Source organism: Ursus maritimus, unplaced genomic scaffold (genome assembly GCF_017311325.1).
Source record: "Ursus maritimus isolate PB19 unplaced genomic scaffold, ASM1731132v1 scaffold_3, whole genome shotgun sequence".
Taxonomy (NCBI): Eukaryota; Metazoa; Chordata; class Mammalia; order Carnivora; family Ursidae; genus Ursus; species Ursus maritimus.
In genome coordinates this window covers 14,129,593-14,152,445 of record NW_024425563.1, presented here as the reverse complement: position 1 = coordinate 14,152,445, position 22,853 = coordinate 14,129,593, and the positions used below count along the sequence as shown (strand labels likewise).

Genomic DNA, 22,853 nt, shown 5'->3' with positions numbered 1-22,853 from the left:
CTGTAGGGGATTCACTCAGTTTCTTGAATCTGTAAGTTTATGTTTTTTGCCAAATGGGAGAAATTTTCAGCGGTTATGTCTTCAAACCCAGGTGGCTTTTAAGCACATTTTATATTTGAGCAGCTTTGCTCTAGAGTGGGTTTCAGGGGTCCAAGAACCCATCAAATCATATCAAAAATGCTGTGAATGTCCATGTTTCTTAGGAGAATGTCTGAAGATTTCACTAGATTCTCAAGGGTTCCATGACACTCCCCATAAATTTTATGAAAGGATTGGTTTATAACCATATTGAATCATTTGTGGTCTTCTTGATTTTCTAGAAACAATAAAAACTACTTAGTATCATTTCTTTCCTTCTACCCCATCTGTTGAATTCCTGTTTCCCAAAGATTTCCCCCACAATTTTGGAAAATATGATCACTCAGGTGAATATTTTCTGAGTGCCTAATATGTGCCAGCCAGTTGTTTTGTTTTTTGTTTTTTCATTTTTCCCCTAGTCAGTGAGAAAAGGAAAAGTTAAAAAAATTAAAGCCATTTTAGCTTTTGAAAACTTCTTAGTAACGAAGAATTCAGAGTAAACTTTGCTGCTTTCATATCCTGTGACTTTACCCTTTAAAATCTATTCCTTACTGCTCTGAGCTGGATATGACAGTGATTACATTATACCCTGAAAGTATAATTTTATAGACTAAAGACATGGCATTATTCAGTGGACCCATTTATCACCACCACTCGGGTTTGCTTCATGTGGTTGGTAGCCAAGCACTCCTAGTTCCCCCAAACAGACTTGTCCCTGGACAGTTGTACAAACAGATTCCTCTGCCTAGTATACCTTTACCCCCTTTGCCACCCACTTTCCTGAGCTAACTCCTGCTTATCTTTTGGAACTCAGTTTAAGAAGCACCACCTCTGGGAAGTTGGTGTGCCTCCAATGTTATCCCTGCTTGCCAGATGTCACGCTGTGTGCTGATTGCCTAACTTTCACTCCCATCAGACTGTGTGACCCTTGAAAACTGTGACTGGGCCTTAGTTGCTTTTGTGCCCCCAGTACTTTGATAAATATAACCAGACATGCACTCAAGTGCTGCCTCCACTCAGAGTTCACTACCCCCAGCTGACTGGCTGCTCCTTTCCTCCATCCTCCATTTCTTCATTAATGTCAGTATCTGTTGAACTTCTTGCACAGGTATGGCAACCAGATGTTCAATCCTTCACCAGCAGATTTGATATTTGCTGAGTTTGCACAGCATTTATTAATTCACTTTAGACTTTCTCCAAGGATCAGTATATAAAAGTTTTGGCCTTCCTTTGCATTCTAGAATGCCTGTCTCCCCATTTTTGGACAGCATGGACAATGCTGACCACTGCCGTTTTTACTTACCACTGGATCTTACGAATTCCGTAATATTGTGTTTACACTTACAGATCTATCTTTTCTATCAGGCTATGAGCTCCTTGGGGGCAGGGACTCTGTCTTATTTATCCCAGAGTTTCCAAGGCCTGGTGCACGGTGGGATTCCAGAAATGTTTGTGGAATGAAACTTGATGCAAGATCATCACAGCTATACTCTTCCTCATGATTAGCACACACATTTCTATATCTTCTCCACATCTTTACTTCCTATTTGTCTTTTATCCTTCATTCTAAGCACGGTGAATTCTTTTTAGAAAGGAGAAATGGGTAGATAGATACAATACATTTCAAAGTAATTTTTTTTATTCCCCCAGGTACTATCTTGGTCGCCGGATGTTTATTGTTATCTCCGAGCCAGACATGATTGAGCAGGTGTTGGTTGAGAACTTCCATAACTTTACCAACAGAATGGTATGTAGCTTTCTCTCTGCATATGGATGAATGGGGAATCATTTCAAAGATTCAAGGACTGCACATCACATCTAATAGGGACGTGATTGGGTCTCCTATCAGGTTTAGATCAGTTCTACTCAAAACAGCTCTCCAATGAATTCAGGTTTTCAAAAGAGAGGTGCAGGACTGGTAGAAAAGAATGGCATTTGCATTTAAGAAATGCTTCAAGAAAGCGAACGCTCAAGAGAAGTTCTGGCTAATAAAAATGCTAAAACCAGAAGGGTTTTTTAAAAAGCTGTGCTCAAAGCCAGAGGAATCCAGAGGGCACAGGTCAAGTGACTGAGAAAGACAGAGGAAGGTTAATAAATATCAGAGGGAGAGCAAAATTTCAAGCCTCTTGTGCTTACATCTTTCCCAGAGTGTATAAAAGTCTCAAGGCCAGAGAGGGAAGACAAGCAACATTACAAGGGAATTCGTCCCCTTGTAGCAGGAGAAGCCTGTAAGAGGGCTCCGCAGTGTCAGTTCAAACCAATCCACTAAAGAATGTGCACATTCCATCTTTTTTAGAAAGTACATATCCTACTTTCTTTCTTTGATGAGAATTCCCAAAGAATGAAAGAGGTGACTGATAGAGGCAGACGTCAGTCTTGTCCCTGTTTTCCAAAGATGGGGAGGATCGGAATTCTAGCAGAGAAGACCAATAACCTTTATGTTGATTCTTGGAAAGATTCTAAAGTGAATTAATAAGCACTTGCTTGTGACGATTCAAAGAATCACGATGGTTTTTGGGGGAGGGGGGCAAATTAAACTCAACTTCCATTCTTACAGGAATAGTAGGTAATATATTCACTTTTCTTGGTTATTTGGCAAACTTTTGCACACCCGCCATATGCCAGGCGCTATCTAGGTGCTGATTTTAAAGAGCTAGAAGATGCGGCCTTGCCCTGAAAGAGCTTGCAGTCTAGTGACAGTGGCAGATGGGCAAAGAGACCAGTACGATATGGTCTGGTGCGTGTGCTGTAGTGGAGTCGCTGTGGGGCCAGGGGAAGGCTTATTAGATAGATCTCTGGGGCTGAGTCTTAAAGATATTAGCATAGTTCCCCTGCGTTCTGTACTGGTTGAGCCACCCAGAGTAGTTTTTTCTCATTAAATTTCATGAGAATTTAGGAGATTGGTACAGTTATCATCTTTATTTTCCAGACAGGGAGACTAAGACGCAGAGGGGTTAAGCGACAACCCTTGTCACATGACTAACAGGAAGAAGAGCAGGGATTCACATGCCACCTCCCGACTCCAGTCCTTACCGCACCCATTATTAACAGCTGCCTCGGGTGACATTTCTGATCGGCAAGGTTTCACTGAGTAGTTGGCTGCTCACCCCAAATGAGCTCATCTTCCATCCCCAGAGTGTCATGCCCAATTCCAGACACCATGTGGCCACCAGAAGGAGGTGACCGCCTGGCCTGTTAATGTTGTCACCTAGGAATTGCAGAAGTTTAACTTCTCTGCTGCCTCCAGATGCTCCTCCCCAAACGTGATGTCACTACTCTGCTGCTCAGACTCCCCTGAAGCCCTCGTGTGCTGCTGGGATCTCAGGGACGGAGTCTGATGGTTAAATGGCGTTGTAGCTTGCAGCTCTGGTGGACTCAGTAAGGAATGTCGATTAAAGGAGCGGGGGAAGCCAGTGAGACACAGGGCCGGGACACCCACACTACGTCCCAGCAGGCAGGGAAGGCACCTCTCGAGCCGCCTGAGCCCCCAGCAGTGAAATGGGACGTGGCAGCCATGTGACACCCGGGATGTCCCCAAAAGCTGACCTGGAAGAGGACAGTGGTCTAAGTGATGCACTGAGGGTGGGCACACACTCAGCATGCAAGCTCAAGCAGGGGGCACAAAACAAAGTTGCCTCAGCTTTAGCCAATTTCTCCCCCAAATCAGTTGTCTGTCCTAAATTTTCCCATACCCCAGATTAAGTTTTTGCTACTTCTCAGACTATGATCCCCAGAATATGGTTCCGTTTTCCTTCTTCTACTCCACAGAGTGCCCTCAGAATAAAGGTCAAGCTCCCTAAGTAAGACTGAAGGGTCTTTGTCATTTAGATCCATTATATATGCTCCAACCTTCCCAAGACAGGCTCTCACTCCAGCTGGACCGACCCCTCCGTTCTCTCTGTAACCTGCTCTCGAGAGTCGTGCCCCTGTGCCTTTGCTCATGCTGCCACATTGCTAGAACTGGAGGCAGGGTAACAGTGGGTCTCGCATTTACCAGCCATGTGAGCTGGAGGAGATCATTTACCCTCTTCAAGCCTCTCATTCCTCCTTTGTAAAAGGAGCATCTGATCGACCTCACTGGGCTGCTGTAAGGCTAAATGAGATCATGCAGACAAGCCCCACCTTCTATGCAGGCAAGACAAGCACTCCACGTGCATTAGCTGCTGTCAACAGGAAGACCCTCCATTCCTTCTCTAGCCACTCAACCCTAGCTACTCCTCAAGGCTCTCCTCAAATGCTGACTCCTCCAAGAAGCCTTCCCTACTTCAATCCACATTTACCTTTCCCCTTGTCTGAACCCTCATGGCATTTGTCACGTACACCACATCATCACTGACCCCATGGTGCCTTCTGCTATTTACAGTTAAATGAAGGTTTGGCTTTCATGCTAACTTGATTATTAGCTCCTTCAGGGTCTACGTCTTTTGAATACCTTATGGCCCAAACACACGATGACTATTCAGTACATAATATATTCTTGTTCAAACCGAACGGAATCTCCATCAACTTAACATCCTCCCCAGAAGAACCATTCTCCTCTCCCTGAACCTGGAGATTCAATACACCCTTCCTCTTCTAGACCATTCATAAACATGTAAAAAGACCCATCAAAGATGAGATCTCTAGGAAACCCCAATGTTTGTAGTTTTCCATCTGGGAATGTATTCATTTATCTTTAGCTTTGTTTATGGTCTTTAAGCCAATTCCATATTCATGACAAAACAATCCTTAGTGACTCAATTTTTTAAAAACCATCTTTAGAGTGGGATTTTCTCACAGGTTTTTGAAAGTCAAATTAAATCGGGTTCCGTGGTTCCCTCTTATCCATATGCTTATTTATCTGCTCAAAGAACTCAAGGAGATTAGTGAGGCGTGCTTTCTTCATACTGACACCATGCTGCCTTCCCTCTAATAAGCCATGTTTACTTAAGTGTTCAGCAATTCAGCTTTATTATACATTCATTCAGTAAACATTAAACGCTTACTCCATGCAAGCTTCCACCAAATGGTCCCTTGCGATACAGAAAATACCTCAGCATATTAGTTTGATACATTAAGTGAGAAGGAACTTAAATAACGCATGGTTTCATTTTTCAACTGTGAGAGCCCGTCTCTGCTCACAAATCCAGGCTTGACTTACGCGTGTCCCAGAACAGCCTGGTGGAGAATGACTGTGATATGGGAAGCTGGGTTTGGCTCTAGAATTTGCTGTGAGCTGTAAGCGTCCCATGAGGGACTGATGGAGCATAGCGGCCAGAGGTGGAGTGACACCACAGGGAACTCACTGACACACATCCGTATGGAGTAAATATTTGAATTCAAACTTGTTGAGTGAAGTAATTTTTCCACCTCGAGAAGCCTGGGCTGAAGAGACTGTGAGTCAGACCCAGGGTGGCAGTTCTGGTATCTCTCTTTGCCACTCGCATTTCTTGAGGCCCTCACTTCCGCGTGGTGTCCCGGCTGCATCTTGCCCCTTCTCCAGATGGACTCCGTGGGCCTCCGTGGGCCGCTATCACTGCCTTCAGCACTTCCTGAAGTACCTTCGTGGGGCTGCAACCACACTCCACCATTAAACCCAAATCAATCTTCTCAGCATTTCTAGAACCTCAGTTGTCCCAACACCTCAGGATCTGGGTTTTTTTATTTAGATATTTTTAATTAGCTCCCCTTTGGTACTCAATGAAGCCACAGGAGCAGCTTTTTTTTTTTTTTTTTTTCGTATCTGTGGAAGCTGGAGCTGGGCCCACATGACTCCACAGAAATGGTCATAACCAGCAGTGGGACTTATTCCTGGCCTCCCTGCAGGGCCTGGAGTCAGGGAAGCTGTGGGAACGTTGAGAAGAGGTAGGGTGGTCGGTGGTCCGTGTTACATTGGTGTACTTGGATGGGGCATGGAGACAGTGCGGTCAATCACTAAACTGATGCCAGGAGCTCTACGTTCTGGTCCAAAATGACAGCATGGAGCATGCAAGCCTGCTCATCCCCAGTTCCGCTGCTTGCATGTGGAGTGGAGGTGGGAGGTGGTGGAAGTTGTATGCGTGTGGGGGGGTGTCTTCCAGCCCTCAGGTCCTCACAGGCAACACAGCGGGGTCTCCCGTCCAGGCACAGGTCTAGCCACACCACTGACTCACGAGAGTCGCACCTACAGCCACGTAATGGATTTGGTGAGTGGTTTTATCCAAAACCTAAGGAGCCAAGGGCCTGGGTTGCCCCAGCTGCTGCCTCTCCCCACATGCACGTGGGAATCATTGGTTTCCCTGTGAAACCACAAGCTTTGGGTGCTGGCAAAGATTACAAAAGTTCTGAGGCAAATGAGTCACTGAAAACCTTATTATCCCCTGCATCTGCCGCAGCACCCCGTTCCAGAGAAGAACAGAAGCGTGTGGGCTCGTTACAGAGCTATCAGCACGGAAAGCTCGCCAGAGCTCCAGGGGGAGTGGGCCACCTGTGCTGGGGCCCAGGGACCTGCCTGCTGTGTCCACAGAGGCGGGGGTGGGGAGGTGGGAGGGGAGGCTCTGCGGGTTTGCCATAAAATGCCCCTACACCTGCAACTGGTACCTCTCCTCTGACAGCTTTTGGAAACTTGCTCCTCTAGAATTTCTGATCCCCTTTCCCTTAAATAAAATGTCGAGTAAATGAAAACATTCAGGTTTTCAAATGTGAGCAGTAAGATTTACGCTGTGAGAATGGTCTTTGTGCATGACTTAGGGAAGCTCACATCGCCTGAGTCAAACCTTGAGCACTGTTTTCAACTTTGTGGGTTTAAGTTTTTATTTAAATCCCAGTTAGTTAACGTACGATGTTAATATTAGTTTCAGGTGTACAATTTCATGATTCAACACTTCCATACAACACCCGGTGCTCATCATGGGTGTACTTTTTTTTTAAGATGTATTTATTTATTTTAGAGAGAGTATATGCTGATGGGGGGAGGATGGACAGACCAAGACGGAGAGAAGCAGACTCCCCTCTGAGTGCAGAGCCCGACATGGGGCTCAATCCCACGGCCCCAAGACCATGACCTGAGACCATGACCTGAGACCAAATCAAGAGTCAGACACCCAACCGACTAAGCCACCCAGGTGCCCTACAACACAAGTACACTCCTTAATCCCCGTCACCTATTTCCACCATTGCCCCCACCTGCCTCCTCTCTGATAACCATCAGATTGTTCTCTGTAGTTAAGAGTCTGTTTCTTGGTTTGCCTCTTTTTCTCCCTATGATCGTTTGTTTCTTAACTTCCACATATGACTAAAATCATATGGTATTTGTCTTTCTCTGACTGACTTATTTCACTTAGTAGCTTTGTCTTTCTTGAGAAGGGTCAGTGCCCATGACAGGTCCACAGCTCTGAGCAAGGCAGAGTTCATACTTAAAAACCAGACCGCCCAAAGCCAGAAACAGATGTGTGCAACCTCATTTGCCTGAGCCCTATTTTGAGCCAGGACACCTTGTCTTCTATGACACACTGTGCTATGCACTGGAAACCCTCCAGCCTCAGCTAGGAGCGTCTCATCCTGGGATGGGCTGCCCATGGGAAGTCCCCAGGCGACACCCACGATGGAATGCCTGCCCCGTGTAGGCCTCCCCTTTCACCTGCTTTTCTCAGGTCTGAACGTGACTGGTCCAGAAAAAGCCAGGCCCAGGGAACTGCATTTGATCTGTGAAATACACTTAGCTTCACGTTTTCAACTTGGTTAAGTGTGAACGCTAACATTTTTCAAGGCACTGAGTGCATCATGAAGCCTGAGGAAGGCAGGAACAGTGCTAAGTGGTATTGATTTCAATGCTCAAATGCTCTTCTCTCAGTGCCTTGCAGAACTTTTTAAAACTTCAAAATCCCGCTGAAAGTGATTTCATATTTCATGTCTTACTAGACCCTTGCTTTGACAGGAAGCCATCTTTATATTTTTCAAAAAGAGAGAAGTAGAATCTTGTTCTTGTATTTATACCTCCTTTCTTTCTTTAACTTGTGTGGTGGCAGAAGTAGAAATAAGTGTGTAAACCAGGAGATTAAGATCTAGAATTTGGGGGAGAGAACAGTAAATAAGAAGTGATTCTGGTGTCTCAGTGGTTGTATTCTTAAACATCTCATGAAGTCAGGTCACTGTGCTCATGAGTCCTGACTCTCACGCTCCTCCCCTGCCCCAATCTCTTTTAATAACATCCAGTTTCTTCCCATTCTCCCTCACCTTCTGTAAGCCATGGCCCAGTAGTATGGTGAAAGGTGCGTGGCTTAAATTTAATGAAATGAAATAAGATTCTGGATTTGCTGCCTTTTATGAGCTGAGTGACATGGACCAGTCCTTCAACTTCTCTGAGCCTCTTTCCTCTTGTGTCAAGTATGAGTGTCAGAGGAGCTAACAACCAGGTGTGTTTGGTTCGCAGTGCAGGGGGCAGTCAGCGACAGTGGGTAAACCATGGCGTCCCACCAGCATCCCAGAGAGCCATTTTGAGCTTTGGATGCAAGGGTCCCTCTTTGGGCCCACCAGGAGAATTTCTCCTACCAGCCAAGCACGACAGGCGCTATATCCGGGATACCTGTCCCTCCTTAACACTGCTTCTGGCAAGAAACTGCTGAGAACTTTTGAAGGTGTTCCTCAGAAGACTTAACAAGCCCCCTGGGCCCCCTTCCCCAGTCAGGAAGAGCCCACACTGTGGGGCATGGGGCTAACAAAAGCACAGTTCCAAGCCTGTGGTTTCCTCCCCTTCGGCAGACAAAATGCTAGGAACGCAATATCAGTCAGGGCCGCCGGAGCCCGTATCAGGGCTTTGTCCAAATTAGAAGAGGTCCCCTTCCTTTCACCAGCTGATGACGAGTTGGCAGATGGAGCTCTATCTGGGTTACGCCCCCTAACCCAGCCCCCTCGACCAGTCCCAGTGGAAGGCAGAGTGAGGGACCAAAGTGGGTCCTTAGAATCATTTTCTACTGGCCAAGAGTGAATGGATGAAAACTGTCCAGGGGGTACAGAACACGTATGCTTCATCAAAGCATCAAATATAAGCCCTGTTTGGTTGAAATCTTTGTACATCCAGACAGCAATTGTTGTACGTTGAAAGTAACATGTTTTCAAGTATAGAATTTGGACTTAGCCAGGTGAGAGAATTCTAGAGCTTTTGTTGATTCATACAATAAGGGGAAACCAAGAGTCTCACGGATGCAGGTGAGGAGAGAGACAGTGGTACCCTGGAGTTTCCTCGTCTGTGCGAGGTTGTGTGAGAATTCGGAAGTTTGCAGCAGTGAGCCAGCATCTTGTGATCGTGGCCTACTTTGATAGTCCCATTTCTGCAGCCTACTTGACATACTTTACTGAACAGGCTGGCAACACTGGCCTCATGACCAGCGATCTGTACTCGTATCTTGGAGTCTTCAGAAGCTCCTCACTCTGTTTACCTGCAGCTCTGTGTGGCTGTTGGAGAGTGGTTGCCTGCCCTGCCAAGGCCTCACAGAGATCACACACATCTTAAGTCACCATTCTTGCAGGGGCCAGGACACAAGAAACCTTTTTTTTTTTTTTTTTGGCTCCAGCTTCATATTCTATGAGGCCTCTTACACATTTTTCATCATGACACACTTGCTCAGTGATGCAAACATGCACTGCATGGATTCTGCAGCATTTTCTGGAAAGAGTTGGGGGTTCTCATGTGGCTCTCTCAGGCCAGTTGATAACCACAGGTCTGGCCCATGCTCAACCCCCAATGCATGGTGGTCCCTTCATGGGGTGGTGGTTTTCTTTAATAACTCATGCCTTTGGATGCTGTGATTCTTCAAGGTTTAAAGCTTATGCTTAGCTGGTCTAATAAGAAGCTAGACTCTATTTTAAGAGATCTTAATTGAAAAGACAAACACATTCAACTGTCCAAGGGAAACTTAGCAGGAGAGCCACGAGGCCACCACTGAACCATTGCTGCTTGCCAAGGCAGTGTTTTCCAAATTCCTGGAGAATTACCCCAAGATGAATGAAATGATGTGAAAAGCCCTTGGTCAGCTGTAAGATCAACATATACTGGTTGCAAACCACCCCATTCCCACCCTCCAAGTCAACCATGAGCTCCTTTGAGGGCAAGGATTCCATTCTTTGTCTTGATAGTTTCAGTGCTAGCATTGCAACTGGCACATAGTAGGTGCTCAATAAATGTTCACAGCTTGATAACTCTGTGACAGGATTTTAGTTTAGGGAGGGGGGATGACTCCTAATTTGGGGGTTTGGGTTAGAGTAAGCTTCTCGAAATTTTTTGACTGTGGCCTACAATAAAAAACACATTTCGCATCATGACACGAGTACATACACACCCTCTCAGACACACACTCACATATACTCTCTCTCACATGCTCTCTTACACACACACACACACACACACACACACACACCCCTATCTTGAAAACAAAATACTTAATTCTTGCTTTGTGAAATGCTCCTCAGAGTATCTTCTATTCTGTTCTATTCCTCTTTTCCCTTAGCTTTTATTTTTTAAAATGCTGTTTGCCATCCACTACCTTGTTCATGGCTGGTTATGGCCTGTAGTCTGGATACCCTCTGGTTGAGGAGTGATTGGGGGCCCTGTGCTGAGACTCAGGAGACAGGGCTGGGCAGATAGACAGGAGTCTAGAAAGTCCTGTTTCTCTGGATCTTCCTTCCTGAGGCTCATGGTCCCTTCCTTTTTCAATCCTCCAAGTCCTGTACCTCATTCCTTCATGGGATAGCCCTCTGGACAAAGCTCTCAAGGGATCACTCAGTAAATCGAGTCCATTAGTATGTGGAAACAGGGCTAGGGGAGGGGGAGCTAGTGTTCCATAGGCACAGAATTTCAGTTGTGCAAGATGGGAAGCGTTCTGTGGATAGATGGTGGGGACGGTTGCCCGGTGCGAATGTACTGAATGCTACAGAACTGTGAACTTAGAGATGCCACAATTGAACTTAGTATTTTGCCATAATTGAACACTATATATGTGCAGACAAACAAGCCTGCAGTGGTCTCCTGGAGATGAAGCCTCGGGGCTGGAAGAGTTTTTAAGAGTCATTTAGACCAATCACCCCTCGATGCTCAAGGCTCTCGTGTAGAATTTCCCCAAAATGGATTCAGTCACCAGCGACAGGGGCTCATCACTCAAAGCAGGTTATTTTTCTTGGAGCAATTCTGACTTTTGACTGCTCAGAAGTTCTCCTTTAGATAAGCTGGAATTTTCCCCATAGTTTCCACAATGGAACCCACTTCCACCCCTCGGGGTCACCGAAACAACCCGAATTTCCTCTTCCACATAATATGCATTCATTAAGTATTTTTACAGTGTATCCTACGTTCCACTCTCTGAACTTCCAAGTCTTCTCTTTCCAGCTACACATTCCAAAAATCTGTCAAACTGTCTCTTCACCATCCCACTGCTCTTCTGAAGTGACCGATCCAGCTGCTCTCCCTCTTACAGCGTCATCTCTAGAAATGAAAACATGACTCTAACCAATGCCCCAAAATTTCCCATCACAAAGTGGAGAATTCTAATGGTAGCTGTAGGCTGAAAGGAGAGCATTAGCATGGCAGGCAGATGAGGGAGATATTTGAGGACAATGCTGACATATTATGTGGAAGATTAGATTTGTCCTCTGTGTGCAAGCTCAAAAAAATCTCATGGATCCAATCCTTAGGTCTGACCAATCCTTAGGTCTGAAGGACAGATGCAAGATCCAATCAACCATGACTCTTACCTCTACTATATTCTGTTCCTTCAGAACCCCAGAAACCACTACCCAGCTCTCCTTGGAGTGAAATGCTTTGTTACACGTAGTGAGGCCCAGGACTGGGTATTTGCCAATATTTCAATTTACATAATGTACCGTTTCCTCCTTTGACTCTGGAACCCAAACAAACGGGTCAAGGTCCCAAAATTCCATGAAAGTACGATTCTGTACAGTGACCATGGCACTCCTAAAGAATTTCATTCTAAATAGGGAGAGGGATTTCTCTGCAGAAAAATATCTCAGCAGCTTCGTTCTACTATATAATTAAATTCCCCCTAGATACTTTGCAGTTACGTTTTATAGCTTATTTTGAATGTTCATATTTTATCTGAAAATTATAATTTTCCTCTAAACACGAGTTTTTACCAGGCTTTTGAATTATGATGGCTGGCTTCATATTTCAACTATAAAACAGTGAAAAGAAATAGCAAAAGTGTCCATCACATGAGGTGCCAAAGAGTGCTTGGTCTTCCAATCCCCCTGCCTTTCTGTACCCCACAGCCCTGGGTCTGGGGGCACTCCGACCAGCTGGGGGAACCCGTTTTGGTGACCTGGTAGGAGTAGCTGGTTTCAAGATGGAACAGAACGGTCTGGGAAGAAGGGTGAGGAGACCTCGTGTTTGCATGCTTTCAGACTCAGCTTGAACAGCTCCCCTCAGAGAGGCCTTCCTGGCCTAGGCCTATCATTCTCTCACCTGGCTCTATTTCTCTCTTATAACACCCGTATTTGTTAGTGTAGAGGCTTCCTGTCTGCATCCCCAAGAGACTGTCAGCTCCTTGAGGGCCACTGAAACGCCTTCTTTATTCGACACTGTGTAGCCAACTCCTTGCACATGAGACCCAACAAATGTTTGCTGAATGAGAAAAACGAATGAATAGAAGAGTCCAGAAACACAGTGACAGGAGTTCTCTTAGAAGCAGCTCTGTTGGGACAAGCTTCTGAAAGATTCCCTTGTTTTTCCCTGTCCCTATTGCCACGCTCCCCATGTTCTCCCCCCCCACACACACACACACGCATGTCCCCAAAGACCCAGAGACACAAGTCTGTCACCTCCTGGCCCAACATAACCAATGCAGCCATATAAAACCCCTTGCCACCAAGTTCGGACATGAAACTCGATCCCAGGAAAGACAAGCCCATCTCCAAGGAGCCTGCTGTTTGGTCCTCAGGGAACCCTCTCTCTGCAGAGGGACTGCAGGACGCATGGAAGCCGCTGACTTACTTTGTAAAGGGTGGAACTGGGTCAGCCAAGTCTACCCATCTGCAGCCCCCGGGCCCTCAGCCCTGCATCTTTGGATCATGATCTGTGAGCCTTTCCATGCTTCCTCCCCACCCTTGCAAGAGAAATCTCCTGTCTGTGGGTCATTGGTGGACTTGACCCAGAGTGTTTGCCGTAGACCCGTATTGTCACCAAGGGGGCTTTGGCTCCCTCCCTCGTATTGTCACCAAGGGGGCTTTGGCTCCCTCCCTCGTGTCCTAATCCTCTGCTTGTTCCTCTCAGGTGTCAGGTCTGGAGTCCAAACCAGTAATGGACAGCGTCCTGTTTTTACGCGACAGGAGATGGGAAGAGGTCAGAAGTGTCCTGACTTCAGCTTTCAGTCCTGAAAAGCTGAATGAGGTAAGACCCAGGGAATGCAAACTCACCTCTTACGGTTCTTCTCTCCAAATAGTGATGGAGAGAGGGTTCCTGTGGCATCCCTTGTCCACGTGGCACATTAAAATGTCCTGCCCACAGGGGCCTTCAAACCTCCCTAGGACACACAAAGGCCCGGGTAGTGTATTGGGGTGGGTTCCACTTCCCCAGGCTCTCACATTGTGAGAGCAACTGTGAGTCAACAAGCATGTCTGGCCCTCCTTCAAGGTCTCAAGACTCTGCCCCAGGCACTTTGGGGCCACCCAGGAGAAAACCTGAACCATGCCTCTCATCCTCCTGTGTCTGATGGATGGCCGGGGCATCTTGTTAAAATGCAGATTCTAATTCAGCAAGTCGGGGGAGGGGAGCGGGGGGGGGGCTGCTGAGATTTTGTGTTTCTAACAAACTCCCAGTGATGTGGAGGCCTCTGAACAGAGAGGGGCCTTTTACATAGTGAGCAAACAGAGAACAGCTTGAAACGAGGTGAGCTGTGAACTAGCTGGAGTAGGGAGGAGAGGGCCGTGGATGGCGGGGCTGGAGTGAACTCTAGGCACACAGGCAGGCCCAGGTTAACCTCAGAAGACAAGTCAGTGGGACAGGAACACAACATGCTGCCGGCTCTCTAAAACCCTGGGCTTCCTCCTTCCCCCACCCAGAGACCCGCCCTTTGCTTCCGGCGGTCTGTCCTGCCTCTCAGCCAAGTTCTCTCACACTTGATCTTTACCAATTGCTGGTCCGGCTTCAGTGCGTGGCCTGAATTCTATAAGAATTTGGGGGGCCAAGCACTTGAGCCCTTCTGATGTGAAGTGCTCAGGGACTGACTCAGAGTCCCAAGTACCTGGGCAAGTCCAGAGCAAGCATCCTTCCAGAACCATCCACCATGTCTAGCTGTTCCAGAAAGCCTGGGCTCAGAGCGGTCTGTCTTCAAGTCAATAAATGAAAGCTACCCTTAAACTCAAGATGCTCACCCATACAGTCCTGTTGAATTCCTACAAATCCTCTGAAGTCCCCCAGGATAAGAGAGGTCCCATACTTCATAACTAACCCCATCCAATAAAACGCACTCAGAAACCAGTGATCCTGCCCATGTTCAGTGAGGGCAGCAGGTAAGCTGAGTTTAGAGCTCCAGCTGAAACCCACCAAGCCCTTATCTGTGCCAGGCACCACACCCAGGCCTTCCTGTCTCCCCACACTTAATCCCCACCACATCCCTGTGAGGCCACTACTATTAGGATCACCCTCATTGCACAGATAAGGAAACTGAGGCACAGAGAGATTAAGTAACGAGCTCCATGTCACACAGCTTGTAAGCGGCACAGCCAGCATGCAAACCCAGGTCCAAAACATGGTTCTCCACTCCAATGGCCCACTTCTCTTACCTACATGTGATTTTTGAACATTGTTCTAGGGCTCCTTAGGACCGTCCCAGGGGCTATCTGGAGGGCGGGGGAAGGAAAGGGTTGCAAACAGAGCCTCTGTGGAAACCTAGGGGGATCAGAAGCAACACTTCTGTCTTTTCTGCCTAAGTTTGGAACCGACTGGGGTATGGAAACACGTTTCACACAGAGGAAGTACACATTTCTCCTTTCTTACCGTAAAGCCCTTGGAGAAATGCAGCTCCACCATCCGGTCGTGTGGGCCTGCTAATACTTCCCCCAGAAGCGGACATGGCAGCGCCAGGATGGACCCAGATCCTAGGAGGGCTGCCCACGCACACTCCATTCCATCCTCCAGGCCCCAGTCTGACCCAGGCGGGCACGGGGAGCAGGAGACACAGCCGTCCCCAGCCGCAGGTTCACATGGGAATCACCTGGGAGCTTTGAAAACCAGGGCTGTCTGGGTCCCACATCTCGAAGTTCTGATTAAATCGGTCTGGTTTGGAATGCAGCCCGGGTCTGCGAGGTTTTGCAGCTCCCCAGGTGATGCTCACGTAAAGCCAGCGCTGGGTAAGTTCCCCCCAGGGAAACGCAAGGCAGGGCGGTCTCAGCTGGAGCAACGCGCCCTGTGCCATGCTCCGCTGTGTTACATACTGAGATTTTGGGTGAGGGTCTGTTTCAAGGAAGGGCCTGCTTCTTTAAAAATTGCAAAGCAGTAGGCTGACCACCCAAACAAGGCGGGGGGAGTGGCACCTTTATTACATGTAGTCACAAAAATGTTGAGGTAACCAGAAGGAGGGGAGGGGAAGAGAAGTAGGTAAACTGAGGGTTGACATCACTAGTTCAAGCGTGTCGCGTCAAATTTCTTCATTCATGAGTGAACAGGGACTTGTGGGCAGCATTGCAGACCCAGGATCTCATCCCTTGTTAAAAAGAAATGGATGAGGGGTAGCTGATTTTCTTTTAAAGTAAGCAAGAAAAGGAAAAAAGTTTTCTCAACAGATTTGAACTATGTTTCTTTGGAAAAAAATAATAAATCCAGATCTTTTTCCAAGGTCTAGATTTCTTCAGCACTTTATAGGGTATACTCCAGAAACTTATAGAACGTCGTTTCCGAAACAAATTCAGTGCTCCTAGGATCCATCGTTGCAGAAAATAGAGTTCCTCCAAGTGGTTTATTGCACTAAGTTACCTAGGGGAAAGGGAGAGGTCATAGATGGCAGGGAGGGAGGCAGAGAGTGTAGGGGAGGGGGAAGGGAGGTGGGGAGAAATTTCATAGACTAGATTCCCCGGGTTTTGCTTTAGTTCTGCCCCATTACTTAACAAAGACTACCTGTAAACTTTATTGAAAATCTTTCCACTCAATATAGTTGAATTTAAGTTCTTGGGTTTCCATTAGAAAGGATGTCATTCCAGGGGCAACAACAGTCACCTTTCTCCCCACCTCTGGAGCATTTAGACTGGGGGAGTCTGAGGGTCTTGGGGGGGGGCATCTAAATAGATGCATCAGGAAGTAGTTGACTGCAGACCAGGAGCTCAAGAGAGAAGGGCAAGAGAGACGATCCCCAAAAACGCAGACACAGGCGCGGTCACGCCCACAGTGCGTGCAGTATAGGAAGAGAAGAGGGTGGTGGCGAGAGGCATATTCAAGTGAGGGGCGGAGGAGACGCCTAGGAGTAAGACTCAGGAAGAGCGGCCTGCCATAGAAGCCCAGGAGAGTGTGGAAGGGAAATGTATTTCAAGGAGGAAGGAGCAGCCAAAGGTGTTAAATGCTATTTAGGTAGGAAGGGACACCAGCACAAAAAACTATGGGGCAGAGATAATATTTTCAAACATAAAAGCAATGTCTGTGTGCGCTGTGCTCTACAAATAGTGTCCCCGGGCTCCTCCTTCCTGCACTGAATCAGGGGGTGTGTTGCTTCAGAAGGAGGCAGGGATGCCTTCCGGAGCAAGGAGGTCAGTGCTCAGTTTTGACCTACACGCACATCGGGATTTCTCAAGGCCTATTGAGACATTGGTTTTGGAAGCTAAACATTCTTGGGAGAGAAAAGAGTTTTCCTCATTCCACAGGCAGCTTCCCTTAGAATCTAAAGAGCGAGGTTTGGGACTCTGAGCATGGAGCGTCACTCCGCACCAGGGTGTAGACAGGAGGGAGGTTATGACAAGGGGGTAGTTGCTATTCTGTGGAAGATGGGTGGAGGGGAGGAGGAAGGGAGGGCAGGGTGCCAGACTTAGTGCCCCTGACTACCTCCTCCCCCAGCCTAAGTGACCCTCTAGGTTTCTGGATGCTTCTTTGGTCTTTAACCTCCCATTGGCCTTTGCTCCCTAAGTCACTGGTTCTCAAACCCTGTGTGACCAAGGGCTACACCAGAATCACCTAGAATCCTTGTTAAAACACACAATTCTAGGACGTACAGAATGGGAACTTCTACGGGGGACTGAGAACCTGTATGTTTTACAAGGTCCCTACCATAATTCTGATAAGAGCCAGAGTGGAAAGCATTGGTGTGGGTCTTCCTCTTGGTCCCTCACCTGACCATCAAAGACCCCAGGCTTCCCCAGACTTGTAGGAGCTGAGCCCCAGAACCCTGACCCCCCTTCCCTGCTCTATTTTTCTCTGTAGCATTACTGCCAGCTAAAAGCCCATTTACTCTACTCTTTTCTCTACCATTAACTGCATAGCAATAGGCACATAACATGTACTCAGTAGTGATTTGCTGGCTGGCTGGCTGGCTGGATGGATGGATGGATGGATGGAGAATCAAAGAGCCAGGAAGCTTTCTACTGAAGGATATATGTTAAGACTAAGATAAAAGAAAAATAAAAGGGAATAATTTTATCAAGGAAAAGTTAAATAAGGGGATGAGGCACATCGCTGGCTTTCTCAAACATGCTGAAATAGAAAAAGCAGGTCCCAGAGACATAGGAGAGGGAGGCACACAGGGACACGGGGCAGCGGAGGCAGAGACGACAAGAGAAGCTTAGACACAGACCTGAGCCTGCTCTCCAGTTGATTATGGACACCTGAGTCCGTTTTGCCCGAGAGAGCTCTGCAATATCAATATCTCCATTCCTTGCTGAATTCATAAGTGGCTTGGGGACTTCTCTTACCAAACTTCAGAATTTATTCTTGAAATAAAGATTTGTTTTCCCTTGGAATTCTGCAGCTTGTTTCCGTTAGCACCTTGGCTGTCTATACCCTCTCCTACCTGGGTCTGGAAGGGTCATTAATATTCAAAGGGCCGAGAAGGCACCGTCCTTATCCATGTGCATGTCAGGCAGCCTTGGTCAGCGATGCTTGAAAGTTACTTTAAAATCAGCATTAGGGGCGCCTGGGTAGCGCAGTCGTTAAAGCGTCTGCCTTCGGCTCAGGGCGTGATCCCGGCGTACCGGGATCGAGTCCCACATTGGGCTCCTCCGCTGTGAGCCTGCTTCTTCCTCTCCCACTCCCCCTGCTGTGTTCCCTCTCTCACTGGCTGTCTCTCTGTCACATAAATAAATAAAATCTTTAAAAAAATAAAAATAAAATAAAATAAAATAAAATCAGCATTAAATCGCAAAGCCGTATTTTTTATTTAAAATAAAACCGGTTTTTGGCTTCAGGTTAGGGATAACATAGAAAGATAAAGAAAGCACTGATGAAAATTTGGTTGCTGCATTCCTGATTCCAGAAAAAGAGGCCACCGAAATCAGTCCCGTGACAGGCAAGCTATTGAGGTTTATATCACAGGATTGCTGAGCACTGCTGGAAAAACAATGGATTTTTTTTTTACTAGGGAATATTTTGCCCAGTTGACCTGCCAGAGTGTTCACCCTGTCTCCTAAAAGATTAATTTTTTTAAAAAGGCAACCAGTAGATTTATTGAGATTTTTGGAGTCTTATGCTAGATTCTCTACCAAAGACTATTAATGAGTAACCCTGGGGTTGTGTAAAACTTTATTACGGGTCAGAAAGTAAATAGATTCAATCTTAGGAAACAAAACTGGAGCTAAATTAATTCTTCTCTGAATAAATAATGGGGATTCCCTGGGGACCCAGGTTAGCACTAATTTTATTTTTAAATTTTATCATTCACCTGAAAAAGGGAGCATACCATGAAATCTACACATTTGTAAATTCCTCTAAGCTCTTCTGTTTTTACAAATATTAAGTCAATTAGAATAAGTTTCTAAGACTCTCCTAAGATTGTGTAAGTCAGCACAAAAGTGGCAGCTAACTTCCAGTGTAACCAAGAATAAAATAATACGTTTAAGAAAAAAGCATCTTGATAATGAACTTTCAAGCTATGAACTTTCAAGCTATGAATTACTACCAAGGAAAAGGATTTAAAATCGTTGAGGACTGAAAAGGGCCTATGGTCATACAATTCCATAAAACATTGTCAACCATCTTTTTTTTAAATTTTATTTATTTATTTGAGAGAGAGAGCACAAGCAGGAGGAGGGGCAGAGGGAGAAGGAGAGGGAGAAGCAGACTCCCTGCTGAGTGGGGAGCTGGACGTGGGGCTCAATCCTAGGACCCTGAGACCAGGACCTGAGCTAAAGTCAGACACGTTTTGACTGAGCCACCCAGGCGCCCCCGACAGCCATCTTCTGAGAGATTTGCTATGTACCTTAGCATATTAATGTGTTGGGAGAGTGTGTGAAGAAATCTGTTTCACCTTGTTTGTTCTGGGCTCAAGTAAGTTTTTAGTAGGTGAAAACACAGGTCGTTAACGTCAAAGCCAGCTACTGGGAGAAATGAGGCCATGGGGCACTGTGACTTTGGTGGTAAAGTCCATGGGGGATGCCATTTTTAAGTGCCTCTAGCAGAGACCAGGCTCCAAACTGGATGGACCATGGATCCTACGCAATATGGTGGCTCGTGTCTTCTCAGTCCTCAAAGCACCGTGGAAGGACTGGGTATTTCCTCATTCCCCCACATCACTAAGCTGATGGTGACCCACTGAGCAGATACGGGAGAGCTGGAAGCTTCAGGCAGAAGAGCCTGAGCCTGGCTGGGTGTGTCACTCAACAGTAAACGAGCCACTTGTATCTCTGTGCATCGGGACTCAGTTAAAGAAAAGCCAGACTGACAGGGAAGGCTGGTATCTCTCACAGTCGCCAAGGATCCAGCGCTCTGCCTAATTTTTCACTTTCATCCAGATGTTTCCTGTCAGGAAGGCATAGTCAATAATGTATGAATCTTAAAGGAGGAGGCAGATGTGGTTATTATCCCCTCTAGGCCTTTCCTGCCTTGGAGAAGACATATTACTCCAGAATGACTACAATTTTAAAAAATTTAAGTTGATATAGCCAGCTTATGAGTAAATGCATAGCTGCGATCATTTCAGTGCAAAAGTCTTCGCAGGATTACAGTCTTTATCACGGTTTGGCTTGGCCTTTAAATTTTCACTGTACACTCTTCAGACGATCGTGCACGAGGGCTTCTAGAACAGAACCCGCTCTCCCAATAACGTTGCAGCAAGCGGCGCTCTCTCGGCTGCGTGAGCCTCCAGCAGTCTATTTTTAACATTTGCTTTTATTTCTTAATCCTTCCAAACAATAAAAATGAAAGTCATTACAACCAAGTGTGGCTGTGGTAATAAATACTTCAGATTCCAAAAATACATTGTCTCTGCCTGACCAGTTGCCCATTTTCCAGAATGTCTGGGTATTTATCTAGCAGCAAGAGACCATTATCCTTCGACACAGTTGTATTCCACTGACACCTAATCTCCTAATTAAAATCGGTATAATGATGGACTGTTTAAATTCTGGTTAAAATGTTCCTTTTCCATTTGCATTTAAAAGAAAACACACTCCTCATCACGGGCACCCCATCCTGGGTTATAATTTGGCTTTCCTTTGCCAGAATCATAATGTCACTCTGACTTGCCACTGGTGAAATCTAAACGAGCATCTCACTGTGCCTCCCAGCTTGGCTGTTGCTCGGCAACGCCACCAGCCACCTCCTCATTGGGGTGAGTTCTAACTGGTCACAACTCTTGACAGGAACCACTGACTTATTAGAAATGACACTTGATTAATCACCTAGATGGCTACAGCTGATACTTATCAGCAGGAAATTCTGCATCAAAATAAGCCATGGATGTTTTTAATATCTGGGTGGCAGGAGGAGGTAGTAAGTTTTGTTAACCGGTATTAATTTTACATTTGTTAGCTACCAGTTTAAAGCACTTTAAGGTATTATTATTTTTTATTATTTTTAAAGTCAACAGTATGTTTAAATACCATCTCCCATTCCCATTAGCTGACCCTTATTTATTCAGAAAATCCCGCTCTGACATCAGTTCCAAAACAACATTGCCCACAGGTCTAAGAGTGCCAAATAGAATGAAACATTAAATTCATAAAATTCACTGAAGATTTATTAGTTCCTCTCTTTAAGGGGTTTATAATGTAGAAGGGCAACAAAGTGCATAAATCCTACATTATTACCAAGTAGTGGAAAACGGTGACAGAGTTCACGTCCCCTTTCGAGCATCAGAAGCCACTTTGGGGGGCAGGCAGGGGATAGCATGGGAAGTGAGTCCTGAAGATTTTACTGAGCTTTGACAGAGGGAAAAGGTACGTTGCAAGCGGAATGAGCTACAGGAACAAAGGCATCTGGACAAAAAGTACAGGATGTGTTCAGGGAATAGAGGAGTACAAATTGGCTGGAACACAGGGTACATGTAAGGGATTAGAGAAAACTGGAAAAGTAGGTTGAGGCACAGAGAGTTCTGTGCCAGGGGAGGGTTTGGTGCAAGCTTCACTGGAGGGCAAGGAGCTATTAAGTACTTGAAAGTGAGGGAGTAAGGAAGGGGGTTTCAGCCATTCAGCCTGCAGGATGCGAGACTTCCCCTAGATCATGCAACAGACACTTCAGGAGCAGAAGAGGACAGCTGCTCAGTCTCAATGTGAATGGCCTAAATGCTCCCATAACGCCACAGGGTTTTAGACTGGATAAAAAGACACGACCCATCCATTTGCTGTCTACAAGAGACTCATTCTGAACCTAAAGATACATTCAGACTGAAAGTAAAGGGATGGAATACCATCTTTCACACCAATGGACCTCAAAAGAAAGCTGGGGTAGCAATTCTCATATCAGACCGATTGGATTTTAAACTAAAGACTATAGTTAGAGACACAGAGGGCACTATATTATTCTTAAAGGATGTATCCAACAAATGGATATGACAATTATAAATATATATGCCCCCAACAGGGGAGCAGCAAGATACACAAACCAACTCTTAACCAGAATAAAGAGACATACAGATAAAAATACGTTAATAGTAGGGGACCTCAACACTCCACTATCAGAAATAGAACACCCATGCAAAAAATCGACAAAGAAACAAGGGCTTTGAATGCCATACTTGACGAGTTGGACCTCATAGATATACATAGAACACTACACCCCAGAACCAAAGAATACTCATCTATTCTAATGCCCATGGAACATTCTCAAGAATAGACCATGTTCTGGGACACAAAACAGGTCTCAACCGATATCAAAAGACTGAAATTATTCCCTGCATATTCTCAGACCACAACACTCTGAAATTGGAACTCAACCACAAGGAAAAATTTGGGAGAAACTCAAACACTTGAAGACTAAGAACCTTCCTGCTCAGGAATGATTTGATAAACCAGGAAATCAAAAATCAATTTAAACAATTTATGGAGACCAACGAGAATGAAAACACAACGGTCCAAAACCTATGGGATACTGCAAAGGCAGTCCTAAGGGGGAAATACATAGCCATCCAAGCCTCGCTCAAAAGAATAGAAAAATCTAAAATGCAGTTTTTATATTCTCACCTCAAGAAGCTGGAACAGCAACAGAGGGACAGACCTAATCCACGCACGAGGAAGCAGTTGACCAAGATGAGAGCAGAAATGAATGAATTAGAAACCAGGAGTACAGTAGAGCAGATCAACAGAACTAGAAGCTGGTTCTCTGAGAGAATCAATAAAATTGACAGACCACTGGCAAGACTTATCCAAAAGAATAGAGAAAGGACCCAAATTAATAAAAT

General features: G+C 46.0%; 1 protein-coding gene across 1 annotated transcript in view; it reads left to right on the top strand.

Moving 5' to 3' along the window:
- Positions 1-22,853, top strand: part of TBXAS1 (thromboxane A synthase 1) — a 151,229-nt gene that overhangs the window by 66,555 nt on the left and 61,821 nt on the right. Inside the window, exons 4-5 of the mRNA XM_040643944.1 lie at positions 1,729-1,825; positions 13,316-13,432. Coding sequence (XP_040499878.1) covers positions 1,729-1,825; positions 13,316-13,432 — 214 coding nt within the window. The remainder of the gene's footprint in view (positions 1-1,728; positions 1,826-13,315; positions 13,433-22,853) is intronic.